The following is a 24,086-nucleotide window of genomic DNA, read 5'->3' as shown; positions in this document are numbered from 1 at the left end:
GAATACGGCCTGGGCAATTTTGGTTGGGAACTCCAACGCTCTCCTACCTATCAATCTCCCTGCTCGGAAATTAATTGATCCTTAGAGATTGTTTTATTTGTATGTTTTCACCCAAATTTTAAAGCTCACGAGGGTGGTTAGTATTGCTTTATTAGTAGTAAAGTTGGTACTTTACTTGAAAATCCAATTCCAATAATGAGTTCAATTGAGTTATAATTACCTAGTTTAGCTTTTTTGTTTGGCTAAGGTCAAAATGCGTTGAGAACTTGACGCGCGACTGCTTTTCTATATAGCCATGCTGAGAGGTCGTCTGTCCGATGAAGAGCCTTGCTTTTCAGATGCAGACCAAGACGAGGAAGACGATGGTGACATAGAAGAAGATGATGAAGACGAGAAGCGGCTCATCAGACAGAAAGCCTATGAGAGATACTTGCCTGATCTCAAGAACCTGGTGAAGGAAACCCATGGAGGCCAGAAACCCAACCTTGTCACAGACAGAGATGAAAAATGCTGTGCAGTCTGCCCTACCTTGCAGTGGTTCAAAGGCTGGAAGGCCCTCCTTGCCCATGCTGAATCTTTCAAGAAGAAAAGGGTCCACCAACACCGCGGCTACTGCGATGCAATCAAAGAAGCCCTCAGAGTGAATGAACGGTCTCAAGCAGACGATGATGGTGGCCACGGCAGCACCCGGACCGCCTCCATTGACCCTGAGGCGGCCAAGAATCATCTCATTGTCTGGCCGCCTCTCCTCATTGTCCGTACCATGCCGGTGAAAGGGGACTTATGTGAGATGGTCCATGTGTTTCTGAGTAGAGAGTTTCCCACGCTCCATGAGCCGAAGTTTTTGCGGCATTCGGAATACCTTGGCCTGCTTGTGTTCAGAGCAGAGGCCATTGGCTACTTAGAGGCCCAGATGGTAGCAAATAGGTTCCCGGAGCCCAGGAATGGGAGGGATGATGGGACCTGGCTCAAAAGGAAACGTCGAGGCCTGGTCGATGACTACCGGCAACCCGAGATGCTCGCATTTCTGGCCACTCCTGATGTCATGAAAGGTCTAGATCCTGAAAGAAAGATAGTGGATTGGAAAGAAGAAAGCTACTATGAGAAAGTCCAGCAGGCTCAAAAAAAGTTCAAGGAGGTAATCCACCAATGTGCTCTATTAACGACATGTGTTTCTTACTGCGTTTTTCAGCAAAGTTGGCATTTCTAATAATTCTATGGGAAGTTAGCACATTTTGATGCTATGCTATGTGTTTTGCAGGAGCATGACACAGAGCAAGCACGGCTCAAAGAAATGGAACTAAGAGTCGAAAATCTTGCTGAAAATGAGTTGAAGCTCAAGACACAAAAACAACATTTTGAACGTCTTATTGAGAGCAAACAAAAAGAAATAGCAAGTCAAAGAAGGAGAGCAGAAGATATGGAGCGGAGTTATCTAGAAAAAGTAAGTGATTTTATCTCTATGTGAAGCTTAGTTTTTTTGAAATGAAGTTTTTCAACACCCCCCTCAATGTCAATATGAAGGTGGACTACCTCTTCAGTCTGATGCCAAGTAGATGAAGATGTTGCTCTAGAGCCCTATGATTTTTTGTTGTTGAGTTGTATAGACTATCTCAACTTCTCTTCCATGACGAGTTCCCACACACATAGTAATATGTGATCTCAATATGCTTTTTACAAGCATGAAGATGGCGTTTGTGTGCAACCCTTTCGTTGCTTTGGTTCTCACAATGTAACTTTGTTAGCTGCTCATATACTGCTCCCACATTCTTCGATTACTCATGAAGCAAAGTAGGCCATTTTGTACTCAGCCTTTGTAGATAAGATTGCCACAGCAATATTTGTTGATCCACGATACACACCTTGAACGAAGTAACATGCCTCTTAAGCTATCACCTTCTGAGTCATAAAACTGGTCAAGGCTCTGTCGAATTTGTCCTTGTCTTCTAAGGCCTTGTTTGAGAACATGCTGATTACACTAATTGCAATGTGGATGTTTGGCCTTCTGCTCTAGACGATAATTAGGAGTATCCTGGACAATGAATCTTCCATAAGTGGAGAAGTGTCTATAAGAGGATGGCCTCCTGTCAAGTTTCATGGGGGCACTAACAGGTGAAGATGCCATTGGATTGTTGCCAGACTTGATTCATAAACAACATTGCATAAGCTTAGATTTGTCATTTCAAACTCTTTAAAGCATTTTTGAGATCTTTTTATGGTTTCCTGTCAAGATGAGGTCGCCCACATAAAGGATGATAATCATGTGCTTGCCTTTCTTAAAGAAAATATACAAATCTGCAACCAAAGGGCTGCTGGAAAGATCAATATTTGCACTACTTCCAACACGTATGCACGCAGGCTTGCTCTGTAGCTTATCTAAAGCAAGTCAAGAGGCATCTTGTGGAAGCTCAAGATTGCTGTTGAAAGCATGTAGGGGGACACCAAGCTGAAAATTCTAGCTGAATTGTTCTCATTGACTATGTCAACTTCATATATTCTCATCTGGTAGCTCACTAGTTTGTCAAAAACTACTTATGCAGATGCGTAGCTTGGATGCGGAGTTCCAAAATGACATCAGGATTTTTGAGGCAAGGAAGATTGTAAAGATAAAAAGATTGAGAGAGCAGTTGCAAGAAAACGAGAAACGATTGGAAGAGGAGCGGATTACTCGCATGAAAGAAATTGAGAACTTGCAGAAGCAGTTCCAAGTATTAACAGAAGACATAAAACAAAAACAGTGAGTATTTTGGGTTTTAATATATGTGAGTGTTAGCTAATTCTTTTAGGTATTCATTTATAATTGTGATGAGAGAGAGAAATGAAATGATATATTAACGTCTTCAAAAGGCCAAAAAGGTTACAACAATTGGTGGATCTGATACAATGTTTGTGTAAGAAAAGCTAAAACAACTAAACAACTAATTGAAACTGAAACAGCAACTATGAGGAAAAGTAAGGTACTAGGAGCTCCTAATGGATAACATTTGGGAAGGAAAACTCCAGCACCAAAGGTAAGCATCATATACATCACTATCCAAAGATGTCTCTCATTGGTTAATAGCGGATATCCTCAATGTTCTCCATGGTGAGTACTCTGATTGGACGTCTCCCATGCCGTGCTAGTATGGTCGTGATCCTCTGTTCTAGTCTCCGCCGGTGTCGAGATGGGCCTCTCGTCTTTGGGCGCCTGGACCGCCCCACCAAGTCACAAGGGACGGGGGACGGTGACGGGGGACGGGGATGGGACGGGGGACGGCCATAAGTAGGGAACGGGGACGGGGGAGGGAACGGCACTCAAAAAATACTTTTTTTAAAAATTTTTCTACTCTGCACTTATTCTACTTTGGAAGTACATCAAAATGAGCACAAATTTACACTAAAATGCTAAGATTTTGAGTCATATTAATAATTAAGTAGATACAAAATGAGTCATGACTCAAGAGTCAGGACTCAGGAGTCAGGACTAAGCCTTAAGGAGGCAAAATACAAGGACGGACTCAAATGAGTCAATGACAAAAAAGTGCTGAAGACTAGAGGCTAGAGGCTAGAGGCTAGAGCTAAGTAGTAAGGCCCATGAATCATGATCCATGAATGATCATCCACGTGAAGTGCTCGCCTCATGGTCATGGGTAGCTTGTGCGGCTGCCAAAGAAGCATCAAGCTCATCCTCAGTCTCATCCTCACTGGCATGCTGCTCCTGCACCTCATCCTCCCGTTGCTCTTCTTGTTGACTCATCTCCCACTCGGTGAAGGAATCTGCCTTCTTGGTCACGCTCTTGCAAAGCATTCGCAAGTTCGCGCTGACGAAGACAAGGTCATTGGCACGCTCTACCCTGAGTCGGTTCCTCTTCCTAGAGGCAATGTGGCTGTAGGTACTCCAAAGTTGCTCCAAGCAAGAGGAGCTGACGGCCTGGTTAAGTATGCGGATGGCAAGCTGCTGCAGCTCCGGTCCATCTGAACCAAAGTCCTCCCACCATAGAGCAGCACCAACTTTGGAGCGGTCAACCTGTGCATCATGACAGCCATAGGAGCCATGAAATGACTTGTACATCGAAAGCTGGTCCCTGATCTTGCGCCTAACCGATGCATCAGGCACAAGACGATCCAAGATGATCCTCCATCCAGCGCTCACCTCCCGGTCGCTCTCCTGCTTGTTGCCTTGGAATTCTGGGTCCACCACATAAGCTGCTGCATGCAATGGAGAGTAGTAGGAATTCCACCTTCCTAGACACAAGGCATGGATCTCCTCGTATCTGTCTTCGTCAGGCACGAAGTCTTTCAACTTCTCTATCATGCGATCCATGGCCTCGTAGACCTTGCCTATGCATGGCTGCATAGCGTCTACAATCCTCAACAGGTGGACTATGGGCCTCACCATAGCATCTGTGGTCTTCACACGCTCCCACCAAGAGGCGTCATCCGCCCGTAGCCTACACTCTTGGCCAGTGTTTGTATGGGACTCTTGCATAGCGACAAACTCGTCGCTAAGGAAAAGCCCCCTCAAAGCACCACTACAATCCTTCAACCGGCCCAACATGAGAAAGTTGTAGGCAAACCGGGTGTCGGAATATTCGAGGAGAGAGAGACAGGACCTCTTGTTGAACTCATGCCGAAGTCTTTGGCGGTTGAGGACAAAGGAGACCATGGTGTTGGCCTCCTCAATGAGCGGCCTATTCATGGTAATGCCCCGATGTCCTTGAGGAGGTTGTTTAGGCAATGAGCCATACAAAAGGACACCGTGACATGTTCATACATACTTTGGAGAATAGCTCCCGCCGCCCTATTGGAAGGCTCCCCATCCGCAACAAAGCCCACTACATGCTCGGGGCCAACGATCTCCATGGTGGTAGCCCACTCCGCCGCAAGCACATCTGCGCTCTTCCCAGTGCCGGATGCATCATGAGATGAGATGAAGTACATCTCTCCACGGGAATATGCAACCATGTCGTGAATACTCCTCTTGCGGGTGTCACTCCATCCATCCGCAATGAGGGAGACTCCGTTCCTCTCCCATTGCCGCTTTGTGTTGTCGGCCGCTTGCTCTACAATGCGCTTCTCCTTGTCGAGCAATGTAGTGCGCAAGCTCTCGGATGAGGGGGGCGTATAGGTTGAGCCATACTTCCCAATCTTCTTAACCATTACCTTGAAGTATTCCGACCTATTCATAATTCAAGAAAGTAATTTACTAATGAGAAGGAGACTAGGATGATGAAAACATGAATGATGAATTGGCAATGATCGATTGCACTTACCTAGCTGCTTGAAAGGCAATGTGGTCGTGGAAGAAGAAGCGGGCCACCGCCATATCCACCTCCTCCCTCAACTTGGGGTTCCAATTCTCCCCAAGTGTAGATTGTCGCCGTGGGCCACGTAATGATTGAGAGGCCGTGGAGATGGAGGGTGCCGGTGTCGTGGATGGAGTAACATTCCGACTTGATGGCGAAGGTGATGGTGTGCATGATCCCGATCCACCACATGACTCCATGGTAGAGGCTTGAGTTCCTCTCCCCATCGTTGCGGGATCCACGGCCACTCGTGGTTTCCTTCTTGTCGCTTCGACCGCTTCGTAGACGCTAAGCTTGTCAAGAAGTTCCCGTCTCTTCTCGGGCGTGACATTCGTGCAAAACCTCACCTCATGCCCACTCTCATGCAAGAGGTGGGCTCGCACTTTGTCGGCGCCACCCGTTCGCTGGTACGGGCAAAGCTTGCATACCCATGGCCGAGAACCGCCTCCATGAACGGATGTGGTGTAGTTTATCTCCTCCCACCATGTCCATCCCGTTGTCCTTCTACGAGAAGCCCCGGCACGTGAGGAGGATGCCATGGTTGAAGATGGCTTGCCGCTTGACTCTTGAGCCTTGAGGAATGAGAGAGAGAGAGAGAGAGAGAGAGAGAGAGAGAGCCTTGAGGAATGAGAGAGAGAGAGAGAGAGAGAGCCTAGAGGCTTGGAAGTTGGAAGACTCAAGAGGCTTGAGGGAGAGGTGAGAGCCTAGGCCCTAGAGCTTGGAACTTGGAAGTTGGAAGAGACTCGAGAGAAGATTCAAGAAGCTTGAGCCTTGAAAGCTTGAGCAATGAGCAATGAACTTGTGTGTGCTTGTAGCCTTGTAGAGGTGGGCTCTTATATAGATAGGCAAGAGAGAGAGGAAAGCCTCAAGGGCAAGAGAGAGAGAGAGAGAGGGCCAAGGCCCAACAGCCATAAACGGCTAGTAGAGCCCAAGCCCAACAGCCATAAACGGCTACGAAGGCAGGCAGGCGGCAGGCAGGCGCAACGGCCAGAAACGGGCGCAACGGCTCTCTGCCGTCCCCGCACAGGCCGTCCCCGACAGCCGTCCCCCGTCCCCTGCGCCGTCCCCTGTTTGAAACGCCCGTCGGGGGGCGTCCGTCCGTCCCCGTCCCTGCGCCGTCCCCTGTTTGAAACGCCCGTCGGGGGTCCGTCCGTCCCCGTCCGTCCCCGTCCCTGCGCCGTCCCGTTTCGGCGTCCCAGCGTTCCTACGCTCCGTCCCCGCCGTCCCCTGTGACTATGCCGCCCCAGCTCTATAGCCCGATCAATCAGTGTACCTTTGGTGCGACTATACTCTGGGGCTAGCTGCAATGCCTGCTGGCCTGACTGCTCAATCTCTGGTCGAAAGAAGTCTGTAATCTGCCTCTGTAGGCGTCTCTCCCTCTCTGATCCCCTCCCTCTCAAGAGACCCTCTCTATGTCTACGCAGCTCCAACAAGTATAATCCGAGGCATCTCTGATCCTGGTATCTCATGACTCTGGAAAGTGGTTCGAAACCCTCTCTGAACAGGCAGTGAAAACGGCCTCGTATCTCATAATATACTGGACACTGACCTATGTAATGTAACTCTGTCTCTGGCTCCATCTGGCACAACTGACAAATCCTGGCCTCAGTTGGTACTCCTCTGAATCTGCCAGTCTCAATCTCTAGCTTGTGTGAGGATGTGCGCATCTGACCAATAGCACACTGTACCCCATGAGAAAGATGAGTACTCCTCTGAATCTGCCAGTCTCAATCTCTAGCTGGTGTGAGGATGTGCGCATCTGACCAATAGCACACTGTACCCCATGAGAAAGATGAGTAACCATGTAGCTGGGTCTAATCACAAACCCATTCTCCGTGAGCTGGAGAAGATGATCTCTATAGAAAGCCATCTTCGTACCAAGCTCGTGTGTTGGTTGTATCCATGTCCTCCTAGTGTCCAGCTGAGTCAAGTCCTATCTGATAAGTCTGGTAATCTTTGCCAGTGTGAGAGAGAGGGAGGGTGCATCCAGGGAGTACTTAAATGGAGGTAGCCTGTCCATACTAAAGCCATGCAATTGGAACCAAGCTGTCATTTGTGCATACCAACATGATCCGTCTCCTTGTGATGCCAACTGTCGTGAAGACTCTAGGGCTAAGCGAGCATATCTGTCTCTAGGGAGAGCCCAAGTGCTATGTATAAAGGAGATTGATCGAGTGAGTGTCTCTACTACCAATGGGGGGGCAGCCATCTCTGCACGGATAATATCATGTGGTACGGAGGCCTTGAGGCTTGGCCCTAATCATCCGGGAAATCATAGAAACCAAGGGCCTCTTCATACATCTGTCTCTAGGGAGAGCCCAAGTGCTATGTATAAAGGAGACTGATCGAGAGCCATCTCTGCATGGATAATATCATGTGGTACGGAGGCCTTGGCCCTAATCATCCGGGAAATCATAGAAACCAAGGGCCTCTTCATACATCTCCATCCATCAGTGTGCTACCAGCTCGGCTGTGGTGATCCACTGAGGGTCCCCATATCTCCACTCCATTAAGCATGGCTGAAGTGACCAAAGTGTCAAAGAGCCAGAGCTTTGTTCGAGGTTCCTGAAACTGAACCTGCGAACACATCCTCTCTAGTCTCCCCAATGCTGCATAAGCTCTGGTCAATCTGGTCTCCGCTGCTCTCCTCAAGGAAAATAGTGGGCCACTAAAAACCACACCAAGGTAAGTATATGCATCTGTATACTCCTCTGTCTCCTGACCATATGTAAAGGTGGGTGCTGACCTCCTAACCCACTGTGCTGTGGTGTTAAACACCATCACCTTGGTTTTACCAAGTGTCACCAATTGGCCGACCATTTGGTCCATCTCCAGTTTTTGTCTCTCGTTCACTTGAGGCCAGGCCGGTGTCTCATGTGAAGAGGCCAGTATTTTTGCTCGACATGGACGGGAGCTAGATTGGTCTACCCGTGTGTTAGCAGGAAGGTGTCGTATGGACGGGAGCCAGACTGGTGCCACCCATGTATGACCTGGATTGTGTTCTATCCATGGGATTGTCATGCCATGGAAGAGCCAGTATTCGTGCCGTGTCTTGCCTATGGGACTGTCACTCCATAGGGAGGCTCGTGCCTGGAACTGTGTCTTACCTATGGGACTGTCACTCCATAGGAAGACCAGGATTTATGTTTTATGTCGTGCCATTTTTGTGTCCGACAGATATTTTGTACTTGTTCCATGAACGGGAGATATGTCCATGATACTATTTGCACATGCACTCATGTTTTGCATGTTTGAAATTGTTTTCGCATGACTTGTATTTTTGTGTTTGCTTGCTTGACGTGTCACTTACTGAGCGGGGATGCCTGCCAGTGAGTCGTGAAGTTTGCTCTGTCTTCTGACGAGTTTTGTTGCATGTGAACAGGTGGTAAGTGTATTGCACATGTTGGTTTAATACTTTGAACTCTAACCTTTCATTTTATAAGGCTATATGTTCACACTCACTTAAAAGTGGGCACCCACTTTGGGGCCAAGGTGGGGAGCCACACTTCACTTGTGTGTGTGTGGGGGTGGGTGCATGGTCACCTACCCATCCCACCATGGAACTGGCCGCCCACATGCAAACGTGGGGAGCCAGCCAACACTATTTGTTTTACTCCACTCCAATATCTACAAAGGAAGCACCACGACCATCCTTCCAGGTAGGTGATGAAGCGAACATCTCCTCCGCTTCAGGCTGTACGCTTCATCCTTCAGACTGCTGAACTGGCTGCGCATGCTCTCCCAGGCGACTACTGAATTGGCTGCGCATGCTCACCTAGGCGACTGCTGAACTGGCTGCGCATGCTCTCCCAGGCGGCTATTGAACTGCTGCGCATGCTTTCCCAGGCCGCTACTGAACAGGCTGCGTTTCTACATACAGGCATACAGGCGGCGGTGACTGTTCTGCACAGGCTACGCTGCCTCTTTTGCAGGCGACTGTGTGCCATCATCAGCAGGCTACACAGGCTGCACAGGCTGCGCCGCCTCCTCCATCAGGTGGTTGTCCCCTCCAGCAGACGACTGCCTCTTCTCCACTGTAGCCTGGCAACCATACAGGCTGTGTGACACCTCCATACAGGCTGCGCTGCCTCCACAGCAGGCCCCGGTGTATCTATATCCCGCAGCTGCTCCCTTTTCTCCTTGGTAGGCGGGTGTGCCTCCTTTACATAGGCGGCATCTCTTTTCTTCAGGAGGTAATACTTTTCCCAAAGCAACTACTCCTCTCGACACGCTGCTGTGTCTCGGTGTCCCTCTCAAGTAGCTGCACACAGACACCATGGGTATTGGACTTCCATCTGCCATCCACAAGTAAGTGAATTTTCAGATTTAAGTAAAGTACTTTGTGATAAATCTGATAAGGGATTCTCTCCACTGCAACACCCGTTCGATGCCGGGTAGTCCAAGCTCTTGGAGAACCACGGTCCAAAGGTGCTGAGATCGGGAGAGCCAGGCGTTAGTACGGGAGCGCCTGTTTGTGCGTGGTCTTGGAACACCAGTGGGGCGCTCTCCACGGAGCCCAGTGAAGGCACAGGACCGTAGAGACTGGACCACTCAAGTGGTCACTCTACTTCGAACGTCGACTTCAAGCCTTTTTGTTTGGTACCGTATTCATTTGTACATTGGTTCTTTGAACCCATGGAGCATTGTATTTGTTAAATACTCCCAATAAATATATTATATATTGAGCGGGGGGTCGGCCCGTTCCGGCCCCAGTGCTGGTGTCCATCTATCTCATTTCATTTCATTTCAATTTCAAGTTGATATTAAGTTGTCCATTTCAAATTGTGATATTAAGTTGTGCTATTACGCGTGTGGGTGTCCAACGGAGTCTATTCCCACTTGACGGGATCGGTTTCATTGGTATCAGAGCACGGTTGTTTCCCTCTTCCTAGTGGGGAAACGAACCTGTGTATTGGACACCCCGCTTCTAGCACACTTAACACAATGGACAGCCAAGGCAACCCTTTGGAAGTGCCTAATTCGAGGGGTCCATCTAGTGCCTCCCGTGGTTCTGATGCTCTGCGAGGAAGGCACAAGCCCCTTGAAAGGGTTAATGATAGTGAATCAAAGGGTCAACTGTCTCGAGGAAAGACAGTCATGCTAGACGAAGAGCCTGATGCAATGAGGGCTGAAATGGAACATATGAGAAAGCTTTTGCAGGCACAAGAGCAAGAGCTAAAATTTTTGCATGAAGATCCCCATGTGCAAAGTGCCATTGAAGCTAGAAAAGCCGATGCAATGGTAGATGTGACTTTTGAATCCATGGTACGGGAAGTGGGCAAGAAGCCAAGGAAGTTGGCACTTGCCTACCTCCTCCGCAAAGGTGACATCAAAGAAGGGGACGATGGAGAGCTGAAGTTCAGAAATCCACCTCGCTTGAAGCATGGAGATCCTGCATCTCAAAGGTTGAGGTCTTTTATGCAAAAGGAAGAGGTGACAGTCACCTCTCGTCATGCATCTTCTCCACAAGACACAAAGCCTGACAGGTATATGTATGCTAGTGCTCATGGAGGACATGAAGGTCACATGCATTCAAGACATGTATCCCATGGTAGGGGTGACAGGTCTGCTACTAGAAGAGCTTTGCCCACTGAGTTGTCTCATGGAGAGACATTGCCTTATGCAAGAAAGTCACATGCATCTGATTCTCAAGTTCGTGGAGCATATGCCACCGTGCTTCATGAAACTTCCATGATGGCCCATGGAGCCCATGCAGATAGGGCTGCCCCGTTGGATAAGGTGATGAAGAAAAAACACATACTAAATCTGAAATCTGCAGTATGCACAGAAAAAACAGCAAGCTTTTTAACACATACCATTCTTCGACCTCTTCTTCTCTACCTACCGACTTGCTCGTTCACGAGGTATGCTCTGATACCACTGTCAAATCCCCACGGATCTCCTCGTGATCGATCTTGGTTTGAAACTCGAATCCTGCAAACAAACGAACAAACAAACAAGCAAGGGGGTGCAGGCCTGACTCACCTCCCAACCATGACAGCCGTGGGCGAGACCACAGTCTTGGCTGTCCCCACCGAGCCACGAGCTGAGCTAACTAGGATGACGTACCGACCAATCTCCTCCTCGCGACGTCCCATACTGCCACGAAGCTGTCCTCGTGGGCCTCGAGATTGCTATCGGCCTCAACTGCATAAAGCAGGTGCACGTCTGCACTAGATCCAGGCTCCAAGACCATAGAGCTCTCACAAACTCGCGAGACTCTCTATATCCCAATAACTAACCTTGGCCACCCTTTTATAGGCTCTTGGCCGGTCATCGGGCGTCCACACTTGGTCGCCCGTCCGTCCATACTTGGGTGCCCGCCCGTTAGTATTTCCCTAACTCAGCTCGTCAATCAGCCTGCCTAGTTCCAAGCTTTTCCAAGCCTCGAAACTAGTCTTGCATGCGTATAGCACACGGTAGATACACACTGTGCACATGACAAGTTGCATACGAGAGCCGTCGTTTGCATGATGCTGAGCTTCATATGGATATCTATGAGAAAGACCTCTTGGCTGTAATTCATGCCTTAAAGATATGGAAACATTATCTTCTTGGGGCTGAATTTGTAGTCAAGATAGATCATCAAAGCTTGAGATACTTTCTATCTCAAACAAAACTTTCAGAGAAGTAGATGAGAATGGCAAACTTTCTTTCCATGTTTCATTTTCAGATTGTGCATACTCCAGGAAAGAAAAATGTGGTGGCGGATGCATTATCCAGGAGGCCTTATGTAGCTGCAGTCTCAGTGGCCTCTTATGGGGACTTATCTGCTATGAGAGATTTGTATCATTTGGATGCTGATTTTTGCCATATATGGACTGATTTGATGGCTGGTCATTCACATGCCTCTTATGTTATCAATGAGGGTTATCTTATGAAGGATAATTGCCTATGTGTGGTGAAGGATTTGTGTCCAAAGGTTATGGAGGAATGTCATGCCCACCTTATGCTGGTCATAGAGGTATTATGCCCACTACACGCATGATTCAGAGATATTTCTTTTGGCCAACCATGCGTAAAGACATTGAGGCTTATGTGCGTGCATGTATTACTTGCCAAAAGGTGAAATTTGACAGGCAAAAACCTCCAGGTTTGCTTCAGCCATTGCCTATTTCCTCGCAACCTTGGGAAAGTATTACTATGGATTTTATTATGGATTTGCCAAGATCCCAGCATGGGAATGATGCTATTTGGACCATTGTGGACAGGTTTAGCAAGCAAGCTCATTTCTTGCCCGTCAAGAAAACCATTAAAGCTAATCATATGGTAAAGCTTTTTCTTGCTAATATTTTCAGGCATCATGGTATGCCTAAATCTATTGTTGGGGATAGAGATCCCAGGACTACGAGCCTCTTTTGGAGGGCTTTATTTGATAACTTGGGTACTAAACTTGAGTTTTCATCAGCTTATCATCCCCAAACGGATGGCCAAAGTGAAGCTGCAAATTCAGCCGTGTTGGATTTATTGAAGTGTTATGTGGCAGATCAAAAGACTGCATGGGAGAAGTATCTTCCACTTGTTGAGTTTGCCTACAACAATACGATCCATGCCTCCACGGGAAAGGCTCCGTTTGAGATTATTTATGGCAGAGTGGTATTGCCACCCATCGATGTAGCCTTTGGTCAGGTGCGGACAGCCATTGCAAGGTCACAAGATAAAAAGCCTCAAGATATGTCTGCAACAACTGTGGGTAGTCAACAAAATAATCCTCATTTACCCACTTTGCGTCAATAGGCAAATAATTTTTAAACTTCACAAGGTATCTCCTAGAAAGCTTGCCTGCAGGTAGCTCTCTCTCCTTGTGAAAGACAATCTGTTCTGGCTGGAGGATCTCCTCAAGCTCATCAATCTCTGGCGGATCTTTTGTGACAGGCTCATCAGGATCTGGCCCCACATATTTCTGAAAAAGACTCGCATGAAATGCGATGTGAATCTTCCAGTGACTAGGTAAAGCAAGCCTGTATGACACTTCATTGATCTTTTGAATCACCTTGAAGGGTCCATAATAGCAAGGAGAAAGCTTAGGATATGATCCTTCTCGTCCTGGCCTCTTCCGAAGCCTAGTCTTCTCAAATTTCAGCAAAACCCAATCACCTTCTTTGACTTGCATGTCCCTTCTATGCTTGTCAGCAGCCATTTTGTGCTTATCTTGTGACCTTGCAATGGCTGTGCGCACCTGAGCAAAGGCTACATTCAAGTCATGAACATATTCATCAGCTGCAAAAATCTCATCCTTTGTGCGAAGGATGGGTGGCAAAACCACTCTGCCATAAATAATCTCAAACGGAGCCATCAAATCAGTCCATATGACAAAAATTAGCATCCAAATGATACAAATCTCGCATAGCAGATAAGTCCCCATGAGAGCCCACTAAGACTGCAGCTATATAAGGTCTCCTGGATCATGCATCTGCCACCACATTTTTCTTTTCCGGAGTATGCACAATCTGAAAATGAAACATGGAAAGAAAGTTTGCCATTCTTATCTGCTTCTCCGAAAGCTTTGTTTGAGATAGAAAGTATCTCAAGCTTTGATGATCTGTCAAATTCAGCCCCAAGAAGATAATGTTTCCATATCTTTAAGGCATGAATTACAGCCAAGAGCTCTTTCTCATAGATATCCATATGAAGCTCAGCATCATGCGAACGACGGCTCTCCTATGCAACTGCATGTCCTTCTTGATTTAGAATAGCTCCTATACAATCGCCACAAGCATCACATTCTACTACGAATGATCTTTGCAAGTCAGGAACAATCAATACAGGTCCACATATGATAGCATGCTTGAGCTGCAAGAAAGTATCCTGTTCTTTTGAAGTCCATTTGAAAGTGGTTTTCTTCTTTGTGAGATCATGTAGAGGGGTGGCTATCATAGCAAAATGCCTTATGAAACGCCTATAATATGAACATAATCCCAGAAAACTATGTACTTGATGTACGTTTTGCAATTCTGGCCAATTCCGGATGGTCTCTATCTTTGCAGGATCCATTGTTACTCCATCCTTGGATACAATGTGACCCAGATAATGTATCTCTGAAAGGAAAAACTCACTTTTCTTGGCATTAATGAAAAGTTTATGCTTGCGCAACTCTTCGAACACTGTGACCAAATGAGTTCTGTGTTCCTGCTCATTCTTGGAGAAAACCAAGATATCATCAAAGAATACTCCTGTAAATTTGCGATGGGGTCGGAATATCCTATCCATCATACGATTAAACGTGGCAGGAGCATTGGTGAGACCAAAAGGCATTACCAAAATTCGTATAATCCAAAGGCTGTCCTGAATGTAGTTTTATGGACATCTTGTGGCACCACTCGTATTTGGGGATAACCACTCTTCAAATCAAGTCGGCTGAAACAAGCCGAACCATCAAGCTTATCCAAAATGTCATCAATACGCGGAATTGGGAATCTGTTCTTGATGGTAAGCTTGTTTAAAGCTCTATAGTCCACACACATGCGGAATGATCCGTCTTTCTTTTGAACAAGAAGCACAGGAGAGCAATTAGGTGAGGAACTAGGCTGAACCAAACCTTTCTCTAAAAGCTCATTTACCTGCTTCATGATCTCTTCTTGTTGTGTGGCACTCACTTGGTATGCGGGTTTGTTAGGTGGAGAACTACTTGGCACAAGATCTTAAGATCTTCGGGCCTTTGGGGAGGTAATTCACCTGGCAGTGCATCAGCAAAACAATCGTTGAATGCATGAAGAGAATTCAGCCTATCATTAGTTATAGCATCCACATTTTGATGACTTGGTACAATGCTATCACGAACAAAAACCAAGTACGCAGAAAGACTCTTTTTATTTGCTTTATTAATTTGGATGTGAGATACAAGTGGGATGGAATCCCCTTCTTTGCCAGCATCAATGAAATGCATGCGGCCTTTATGCATAAAAGAAATCATGTTGGTCTTGTACTCTTTGCGGGGCTCAAGCCTATGATGCCATGGCTTGCCCAACAATACATCACATCCATTTAATGGTGCAACTAAGAAATGTTCATTATCAAGGTAGCCCTGGATATGTATGCGCAACTTCCCTATCAATGGGGTAACCTGCACCTCTTTACCAACAAATGCAGCTTCGGCTTCAATCTGAGGTCCCATGTTCTCAACCTCAATACCCAATGCAGCTGCCGTTTGTATAGAGATGAAGTTATCGGTTGCACAGTCATCCAATATGAATAAGGCGGGCTGATCCTTGATTTGACCCCAAGCCTTGCATATCGTCCGCTCTTTTGCATCATGATTTGTGTTTCCCTGCACATCGGGAACTGCATGTACATTAGCCTTGGTCTGCTTATCCTCGTGCTTTGGTTTGCGGTCAGGGCATTGTCGAAACATGTGCTCTTTGCTACCACAAGAAAAACATTTTCCCTCTTTGGCATATTGCTCTCTTTGCTCCGAGGTCAAGCCAAATTTGTTCTTTGGGCCTTAATCTTTAGATGAGGTATTTTCAGCTCTACCTCCCTTGTGGGTCTCCTGGAAGTTCTTTTTAGGTGGCTGTCCACCTTTTTGCAGATTTGGGACAGCCTTGTCTTTCCCCTTTGAAGCGCCTTGATCCTGCTTAATTTTGAGCACCAATTGCTCCGTAGCAAGAGCAGAGGCTGTGAGCTGTTGCAAAGTATGTTTCGGGTGCAATTCAATGCCCGAACGATAAGCTGGTTGCAATCCAGAGCAAAACTTCCTCTTTCTTTCATCCTCAGTGATTTGCATAAAAGGAGTTACCTCAGGCAATACTTTCCAAAACTTGTTGACATACTGTTGCACGCTTTCATTATCTCTTTGATCAAGTCTATCCCACTTTTGGGTGAGAGTTTACTCCGCATGTGGTGGCAAAAACTGAGCATAGAATCTGTCCTTAAACTCCTTCCAGGTGCAAATGGGGTCTTTGGTGATCTTTTCAGTGATCCACCAATGAGCAGTGGTCCCCTTCAAAAACATGCTAGCATGGCGTACTTTAGACTTCTCAGTGAAGTCCTCATCGCTAAAAGCAATGTCAAACTGTGCCACAAATGCTAACACTTTGGAAGCATCATGCTCTCCATGAAAAACATTAAACTTAACAAACTTGTCACCGGCTTTAAATTCCTTGAGCTTTCTGGCATGAGGCTCATGGTCCTCTCTTTTTCTTTTCCCCTTATTCAACAGGGCAGCCCTATCTGCATGGGCTTCATGGGCCATCATGGAAGTTTCATGAAGCACGGTGGCATGTGCTCCACGAACTTGAGAATCACATGCATGTGACTTTCCTGCATAAGGCAATGTCTCTCCATGAGACAACTCAGAAGGCAAAGCTCTTCTAGTGGCAGACCTGTCACCCCTACCATGGGATACATGTCTTGAATGCATGTGACCATCATGTCCTCCATGAGCACTACCATACATATACCTGTCAGGCTTTGTGCCTAGTGGAGAAGATGCATGACGAGAGGTGATTGTCACCTCTTCCGTTTGCATAAAAGACCTCAACCTTTGAGATGCGGGATCTCCATGCTTCAAGCGAGGTGGATTTCTGAATTCCAGCTCTCCATCTTTCCCCTCTTTGATGTCACCTTTGCGGAGGAGGTAGGAAAGTCCCAACTCCCTTGTCTTCTTGCCCACTTCCCGTGCCATGGACTCAAAATGTTGGGGTAAAGGCATTATGCCCACCCTTGTAGTGTGTACAAGCCCATAAGTTTTATAGTACGTAGTACACTTAGTACTTTTAATGTACTAAGTGCACACTGTGTACTAGAGCAAATATACATGTGTGATAGGGGAGTCACACACTCATACTTGAGTTGACTTATCCCCACATGTCTCTCTCTCTCTCTCTTCTTCTCTGTGTATGTCTCCCACATGAAACCCTAACTCTCTCCCTTCAACTGGTATCAGAGCCACGGTTGTGTCCGTGTGTGTGCGGGTGTGCGGAGTCGTCTTCATCGCGAAGAAGAAGCTCGGCTATGGAGCCTTGAGCTTGGCACGAGCAGAGGAGATTGCTTGGAGCTTTCTGGTGCTCAGCAAGGAGCACATGCGCTGCAAGACAGTGAGAGGGAGTGGCAGCAGTGCGTTACAGCAAGGCGTTGGGCGTCAGACGCCTGGCCACAAGAGGGTGTAGTGCTGGACACTAGGCGGAGGCAACGGCAACAAACAAGGCCTCGTCGCGTGTAGCGCTGGCCACTAGGCAGAGGCGGCGTCAACAAATGAGGTCCTGTCGCGTGTAGCGCTGGCCACTAGGCGGAGGCGGCGTCAACAAACAAAGTCCACCCTCGCGAAGCGATTGCGCCCCAGCAGCAGCACCGGCTCCAATGCCTTGTAACGTGTGCAGAACTGGTCGCTGGTCGCCTACATGTGCTGCGTGTGCAGAACTGGTGCACCTCGTCTGTAGCAGCTAGGAGAAGCCTTAACCTGCAACTTGCAAGACCTACACAGAACACTGGCAGCATACATCTTGAAGGGATTCTGCCAAAGAAAATTTTGCTGTCGGTAGTCTACAGAGAGCCTGCACAGAGAGAAGCTTTGCACACATTAGAGCTACAGCTTACATCAGAGTATCAACCCTTCAACCATACTCCTGCCTGAGGAACCCGCTGTTTGCTGCCCTACAGAAATCAGAAATTTGTACGAGGTATTTGCTTCAATTTTGGGATTTGCATGTTAATTTTCATCAATTGAGCAAGTATAGGTCCAAATGGCTCAGATTTTGAGCAAAATTGGCAACATTAGGTGACATTGGTCACATTCCGGGTCAAATTGCAGGAAATTGGGTGTCAACATGTGGGGTTTTGATGTAATTGTGCCATTGGGCATTCATACATGCTGTATGATGTAAGCAATCTCACATTCGGGCCAAAATTGCAGGAAATTGGAGTGCAAATCAAAGGGCTTTTGTGCCAATTGGGTTGATTTGCATGCAAGCACTGGCATTTGATGCTTTGGGCAATGTGTTGATGCCTGTCAAGCACTCAATGTGCTAGTAAATCAAGGGGCTTTTATGTATTGGATGTATATGTGGCGAGGGGGAAGCATTGTGAAGACTCTGGATGCCTTCATGTGCATTAATGTACCATGCATGATCAGAAATTGATCTTGAATCAAGGGGCTTTTCAAGATTTTGTGCTTGTTGAGCTTGGCAAAGCAGCAGGGAAGACTTTTATGCCTTGAACCCTCAGAAATCCACTTGCAGTCAAGGGACTTTTGCCCAATTTCTGTCCGGGACTGTTGTATGCAGTGGTGGGGACTGTCAAGGTCTGATTTTCACTCATTTGGACAGCCAGGAGAGCATTTATTGTTGCTGTACTTGATGGTATAGATTTGGTACAACTTTGTACAAGTTTTTGCATGGCTGTACATTGATTTGAGTGAGGAAAAGGCTCATTTTCAGCTGCTGTACTTGCCGGTACAGATTTGGTACATCATTGGTGAGCACTTAGTACTGTTGTACAGTACTTTGGAAGGGGAACAGAGCACATTTAAGGTGCTGTCATAAATCTGCACCAACCAGATTTGGTGATTTTATCACATTCAGTGGGAGGAGAGTTGCATTCGTGCTTCCGCAGTGGGAGATAAACTTTGGGAGAACAACTGTGAGCACTTTGTGTGCTTTTGGTGCAGTGTTTGCACATCTTGCAGGGAGTCACGCATTGACTGTGTCAAAGGTTGCATATTGCTATGGCAACCATAGGTGAGAGCTCTTCATTGCTTCACATCAAGAAGCTTGAAGGCTCACATAATTCTGACATTTGGCAAACCCAGTGCTATAATGTGTTGCTCTAGAAGAAGCAGCACAAGCCCATCAAAGAAAGGGGTGTAATGCCCGCTTCTCTTACTGCTGAAGAATGGGAAGATATGGATGAGCTAGCAAGATCCACCATCATGTTGTCTGTGTCAGACACTTTACTTTTCAGCATACGTGAAGAGAAGACAGCTTGGGGAATGTGGCAAAGATTGCAGGACTTGTATGCCCAGCAAAGTGCCTCAAGCAAAGTGTATTGGTTGAAGAAACTCATAGGTCTTCAAATGAAGGAAGGGACGTCTATGACAACCCATCTAAATGAGTTTAATGGTGTTGTCAGCCAGGTCATCAATCAAAAGTTGGCAATGGACGATGAGTTCAAAGCCACCTTTCTCTTATGCACTTTGCCAGAGAGTTGGGACACAATCAGGACAGCCACTAGCAATTCAAATGCTATGCTGTCATATGTAGATGTGGAGGGTGCTCTCCTTCAAGAGGAGATGAACAGGAAGAACAACTCTGTTGGAAAGTCCAATGCAATGAATGCACGTGGGAGATCCCAGCAAAGGGGTAAAAGCCAAGAACGGGGAAGGAGCAAGTCCCGCTCCAAAAAGGACTTGGAATGCCATTATTGTGGCAAGAAGGGACATTTCAAAAAGCAATGCTACAAATGGAAGAATGATCAAAAGGAAAAGGGCAAAGGAAAAGACAAAGACAAAGATGCAAAGCCAAAGGGCAAAAGTGGAGTCAAGATTGAAGAAGTCAATGTGTCACATGCAGGTGACCGTGAGGATGAAGTTCTATTCACGTCTTCACTTGATGCCCATTCACTCCTTGCAGGAGATGGTCATGGTATGCACTCATGGATCATTGATTCAGGTGCCTCCTTTCATGTCACAGGTTGTAGAGACTTGTTTGTCAGGTATACTGCTGGCAATGAAGGAGTAGTTTATTTGGGTGACAACCATGCATGCAAGATTCTTGGCAGAGGTGATGTGAGGCTTGTGTTTTCATTTGGCTCACAGCTTATGCTCCATGATGTCAGGCATGTGCCTGAGATCAAGAAGAACCTGCTTTCTACTGGACAGCTTGATGATGCTGATTATGTTACCACATTTGGTCGTGGAAAGTGGAAGATTAGTAAGGGCTCACTGGTTGTTGCTAGAGGCTCTAAGGTGGACACTCTTTACTTCATGCATGCTAATGTTTGTCACCATGCTAATGTAAATGCAACCGAGCTGCCGGAAATCTCTATGTGGCATAGCCGGTTGGGACACATGAGTGTCAAAGGAATGGAGCAATTGTCTCGTTTTGGTTACTTGCCTTCTCTAAAGTTCTCAAGTTTTCAGTTTTGTGAGCATTGTATATATGGCAGGCAACTCCAGTGCTCCCACAAGAAAGCTCTTGGACAGAAAGATGCTCAGTTAGAGCTTGTGCATACAGATGTATGTGAGATGCCTCATCTTTCTTTGGGAGGGGCAAAATATTTTGTGTCTTTTATAGATGATGCCACACGCAAGGTGTGGGTTTATCCTCTTCGTTTGAAGAGTGATACATTCTCAGTGTTTAAGAAGTTTGTTGCTCATGTTGAGAATCAAACTGGCAAAACACTGAAGGCTTTGCGTTCCGACAATGGTGGAGAGTATATGTCCAAACAGTTTCAGGACTTTTGTGATGCTAAAGGCATCAAGAGGGAGCTCTCTACTCCTTATGATCCTCCACAAAACGGGACAGCAGAGAGGATGAATAGGACCATTCAGGAGAAGGTCCGTTCTATGTTGTCACATGTTGCATTACCTCATGGTTTTTGGGCTAAAGGTGTTATGACAGCCGTTCATCTTATAAACAGGTCACCTAACACGAGGCTTGGTGGGAAAGTGCCAGAGGAAGTATGGACAGGGAAGCCTCCATCATACAAGCACTTGAGAGTGTTTGGTTGCGTTGCGTACGTGCACATACGTAGGGAAATGCGCACCAAACTTGATCCTAAGTCTCACAAATGCATATTCCTAGGATATGGTGACAGAGGTGAAATGGGGTATAGACTTTGGGATCCCGTGAATAGAAAGATTATACGCAGCAATGATGTCATTTTTGATGAAACATGCATGTATAAGGAGCCTGCAAGGCAACAGGAGCCTGGCAGAGTCATCTTTGATGATGATGGACATCATGGACAACAACCAAGGGCTGTAAATCAGCCATTACAGCAGCAAAACCAGCCCTTAAATGGTGCTGAAAATGGTCCAAATGGACAGCCAAAGATGGCAGAAGATATCCCTATGGATATACCACAGTTAGAGGAGATACCGGGCATGATTTTTCAGCCTTATGGCGTGGAACAGGAGCCACCAATGGGTGATATGCAGGCTGGACAGCAACCTGCAAATGATGGTCATTGGGTACGGAGGTCCACAAGACCCTCCAGAGTCCCTGACAGGTTTGTTCCAGGGGTTGACTACTTGATGCTCACTGACTTTGGGGAGCCCTCATGTTACAAGGAGGCTTTACAGAGGGCAGACAAGGCTCTTTGGGAGCGTGCCATGAAGTCAGAGATGGATTCTCTGTACAAAAATGGAACATGGAAGTTGGTGCATTTGCTTGCAGGCAAAAAGGTTTTGCCATGCAAGTGGGTTTACAGGCTCAAAGTTGCACCAGATGCAAAGCCAAGATACAAAGCCAGGTTAGTGGCTAAGGGCCTCAAGCAGAAATATGGTGTGGACTTTGAGGAGATCTTCTCTCCAGTGGTCAAAATGACCACACTTAGAGCTGTGTTAGCTTTGGTTGCACATGATGATCTGGACTTGATTCAGATGGATGTGAAGACTGCTTTTCTTCACGGTGATCTCCATGAGGAGATATATATGCAGCAGCCAGAGGGTTATGCAGTGAGTGGAAAGGAGAAGCTTGTATGCAAGCTGAAAAAGAGTCTTTATGGGCTCAAACAGGCACCAAGAGAATGGTATCATAAATTTGATACATTCATGAAATCCCAAAAATTCAGGAGAAGTGACATAGATCACTGCTTGTACACCAAGAAAGCTTTGGATGGCAGTCTATTGATCCTCATCTTGTATGTTGATGATATGTTGATTGCCGGGAAATCTCGTAAGGAGATGGATGCCTTGAAGCAGAGGCTGCATTAAACCTTTGATATGAAGGATTTGGGTGATGCAAATCACATTTTGGGTATGCGGATACTTCGGGACAGAAATCAGCATGTGTTGTATTTGTCTCAGAAGGAATACATTGGCAAAGTCTTGCAGAGGTTCAATATGGACGGGGGGAAGAAGACTAGTACTCCTTTGCCTCCATATGTGAAACTCAGTGCTATGGACAGCCCACAGTCAGATGATGGCAGGGCTGATATGGCCAAGATTCCGTATGCTTCAGCTTGTGGCAGTCTCATGTATGCCATGGTTGCTACTAGGCCGGACATTGCATTTGCAGTGGGAGTGGTTTCTAGATACATGGCCAACCCTGGCAAGAAGCATTGGGAAGCAGTGAAAGGTGTCATGAGATACCTGAAGGGCACACAGGATATGTGCATTTGTTTTGGCAAACAGGATGCATTAGTGCATGGTTATACGGATTCGGATTATGCCGGTCATCCAGATAACCGGAAGTCTACTACCGGTTATGTATTTACATTCACAGGAGGTGCTGTGTCATGGATATCCAGGATGCAGAAGTGCACTGCCTTATCTACTACAGAGGCCGAGTATATTGCAGCCACAGTGGTTGATTTGGGCTATACAGGGGATATTCCATTGTTGCATTGTGACAGTCAGAGTGCCGCCCAGTTGGCAAAGAACCCTGTCTTTCATGCAAAGACGAAGCATGTGGATGTGAAGTATCACTTCATCAGAGAGGTGATAGAGAACAAGCAAATTCAGCTTGTTAAGATTCATACGGATGACAACCCGGCTGATCTGTTGACAAAGAGTTTGCCTCCGGAGCGGTTTGCTCATTGCAGACACTTGATGGGCATTGGATGAGGCCAGTTTCAGCCTTGATATGGCCTTGTATATTATCATGTACATGCTGATTTTTTTTCTTTTCCTTTACTTAAGGGCACTTTGCCTTTAAGTGGGAGGTTGTTGGGGTAAAGGCACTATGCCCACCCTTATAGTGTGTACAAGCCCATAAGTTATAGTACATAGTACACTTAGTACTTTTAATGTACTAAGTGCACTATGTGTACTAGTGCAATATACATGTGTGATAGGGGAGTCACACACTCATACTTGAGTTGACTTATCCCCACATGTCTCTCTCTCTCTCTCTCTCTCTCTCTCTCTTCTTCTTTGTGTATGTCTCCCACATGAAACCCTAACTCCCTCCCTTCACAAAAGTCACATCTACCATTGCGTCGGCTTTCCTTGCTTCAATGGCACTTTGCACATGGGGATCTTCATGCAAAAATTTCAGCTCTTGCTCTTGTGCCTGCAAAAGCTTTCTCATATGCTCCATTTCAGCCCTCATTGCATCAGGCTCTTCTTCTAGCATGACTGTCTTTCCTTGAGACAATTGTCCCTTTGAATCGCTATCATTTACCCTTTCAAGGGGCTTGTGCCTTCCTCGTAGAGCATCAGAACCACGCGAGGCACTAGATGGGACCCTTGAATATGGCACTTCCAAAGGGTTGCCTTGGCTGTCCATCGTGTCAAGTGTGCTAGAAGCGGGGTGTCCAATACACAAGTTCGTTTCCCCACTAAGAAGTGGGAAACAACCGTGCTCTGAAACCAATGAAACCGATCCCGTCAAGTGGGAATAGACTTCGTTGGACACCCACACGCATAATAGCACAACTTAATATCACAATTTGAAATGGACATGTTAATTACAACTTGAAATTGAAATGAAATGAAATGTTGAAAGATGGACACCAGCACTGGGGCCGGAACGGGCCGAGCCCCCCCTCAATATATGATATATTATTGGGAGTATTTAACAAATACAATGCTCCATGGGTTCACTGAACCAGATGATGTCCATGTACAAATGAAAACAGTACCAAACAAGAGGCTCGAAGTAGATGTTCGAAGGAGAGCGACCACTTGAGTGGTCCAGTCTC

The 24,086-nt window shown here is 46.6% G+C and overlaps 1 protein-coding gene across 1 annotated transcript in view; it reads left to right on the top strand.

Moving 5' to 3' along the window:
- The first annotated feature begins 207 nt into the window (after positions 1-207).
- LOC147641757 (uncharacterized) overlaps positions 208-24,086 on the top strand; it is a 44,870-nt gene continuing 20,991 nt past the window's right edge. Inside the window, exons 1-3 of the mRNA XM_086799179.1 lie at positions 208-1,138; positions 1,262-1,444; positions 2,541-2,737. Of these exons, the coding sequence (XP_086655305.1) occupies positions 296-1,138; positions 1,262-1,444; positions 2,541-2,737 (1,223 nt within the window). The 5' untranslated portion in view covers positions 208-295. The remainder of the gene's footprint in view (positions 1,139-1,261; positions 1,445-2,540; positions 2,738-24,086) is intronic.

This window comes from Cibotium barometz, chromosome 1 (assembly GCF_041138505.1).
Source record: "Cibotium barometz isolate CiBa-2024 chromosome 1, ASM4113850v1, whole genome shotgun sequence".
Lineage (NCBI taxonomy): Eukaryota > Viridiplantae > Streptophyta > Polypodiopsida > Cyatheales > Cibotiaceae > Cibotium > Cibotium barometz.
This window is presented reverse-complemented; position numbering and strand designations above follow the sequence as displayed.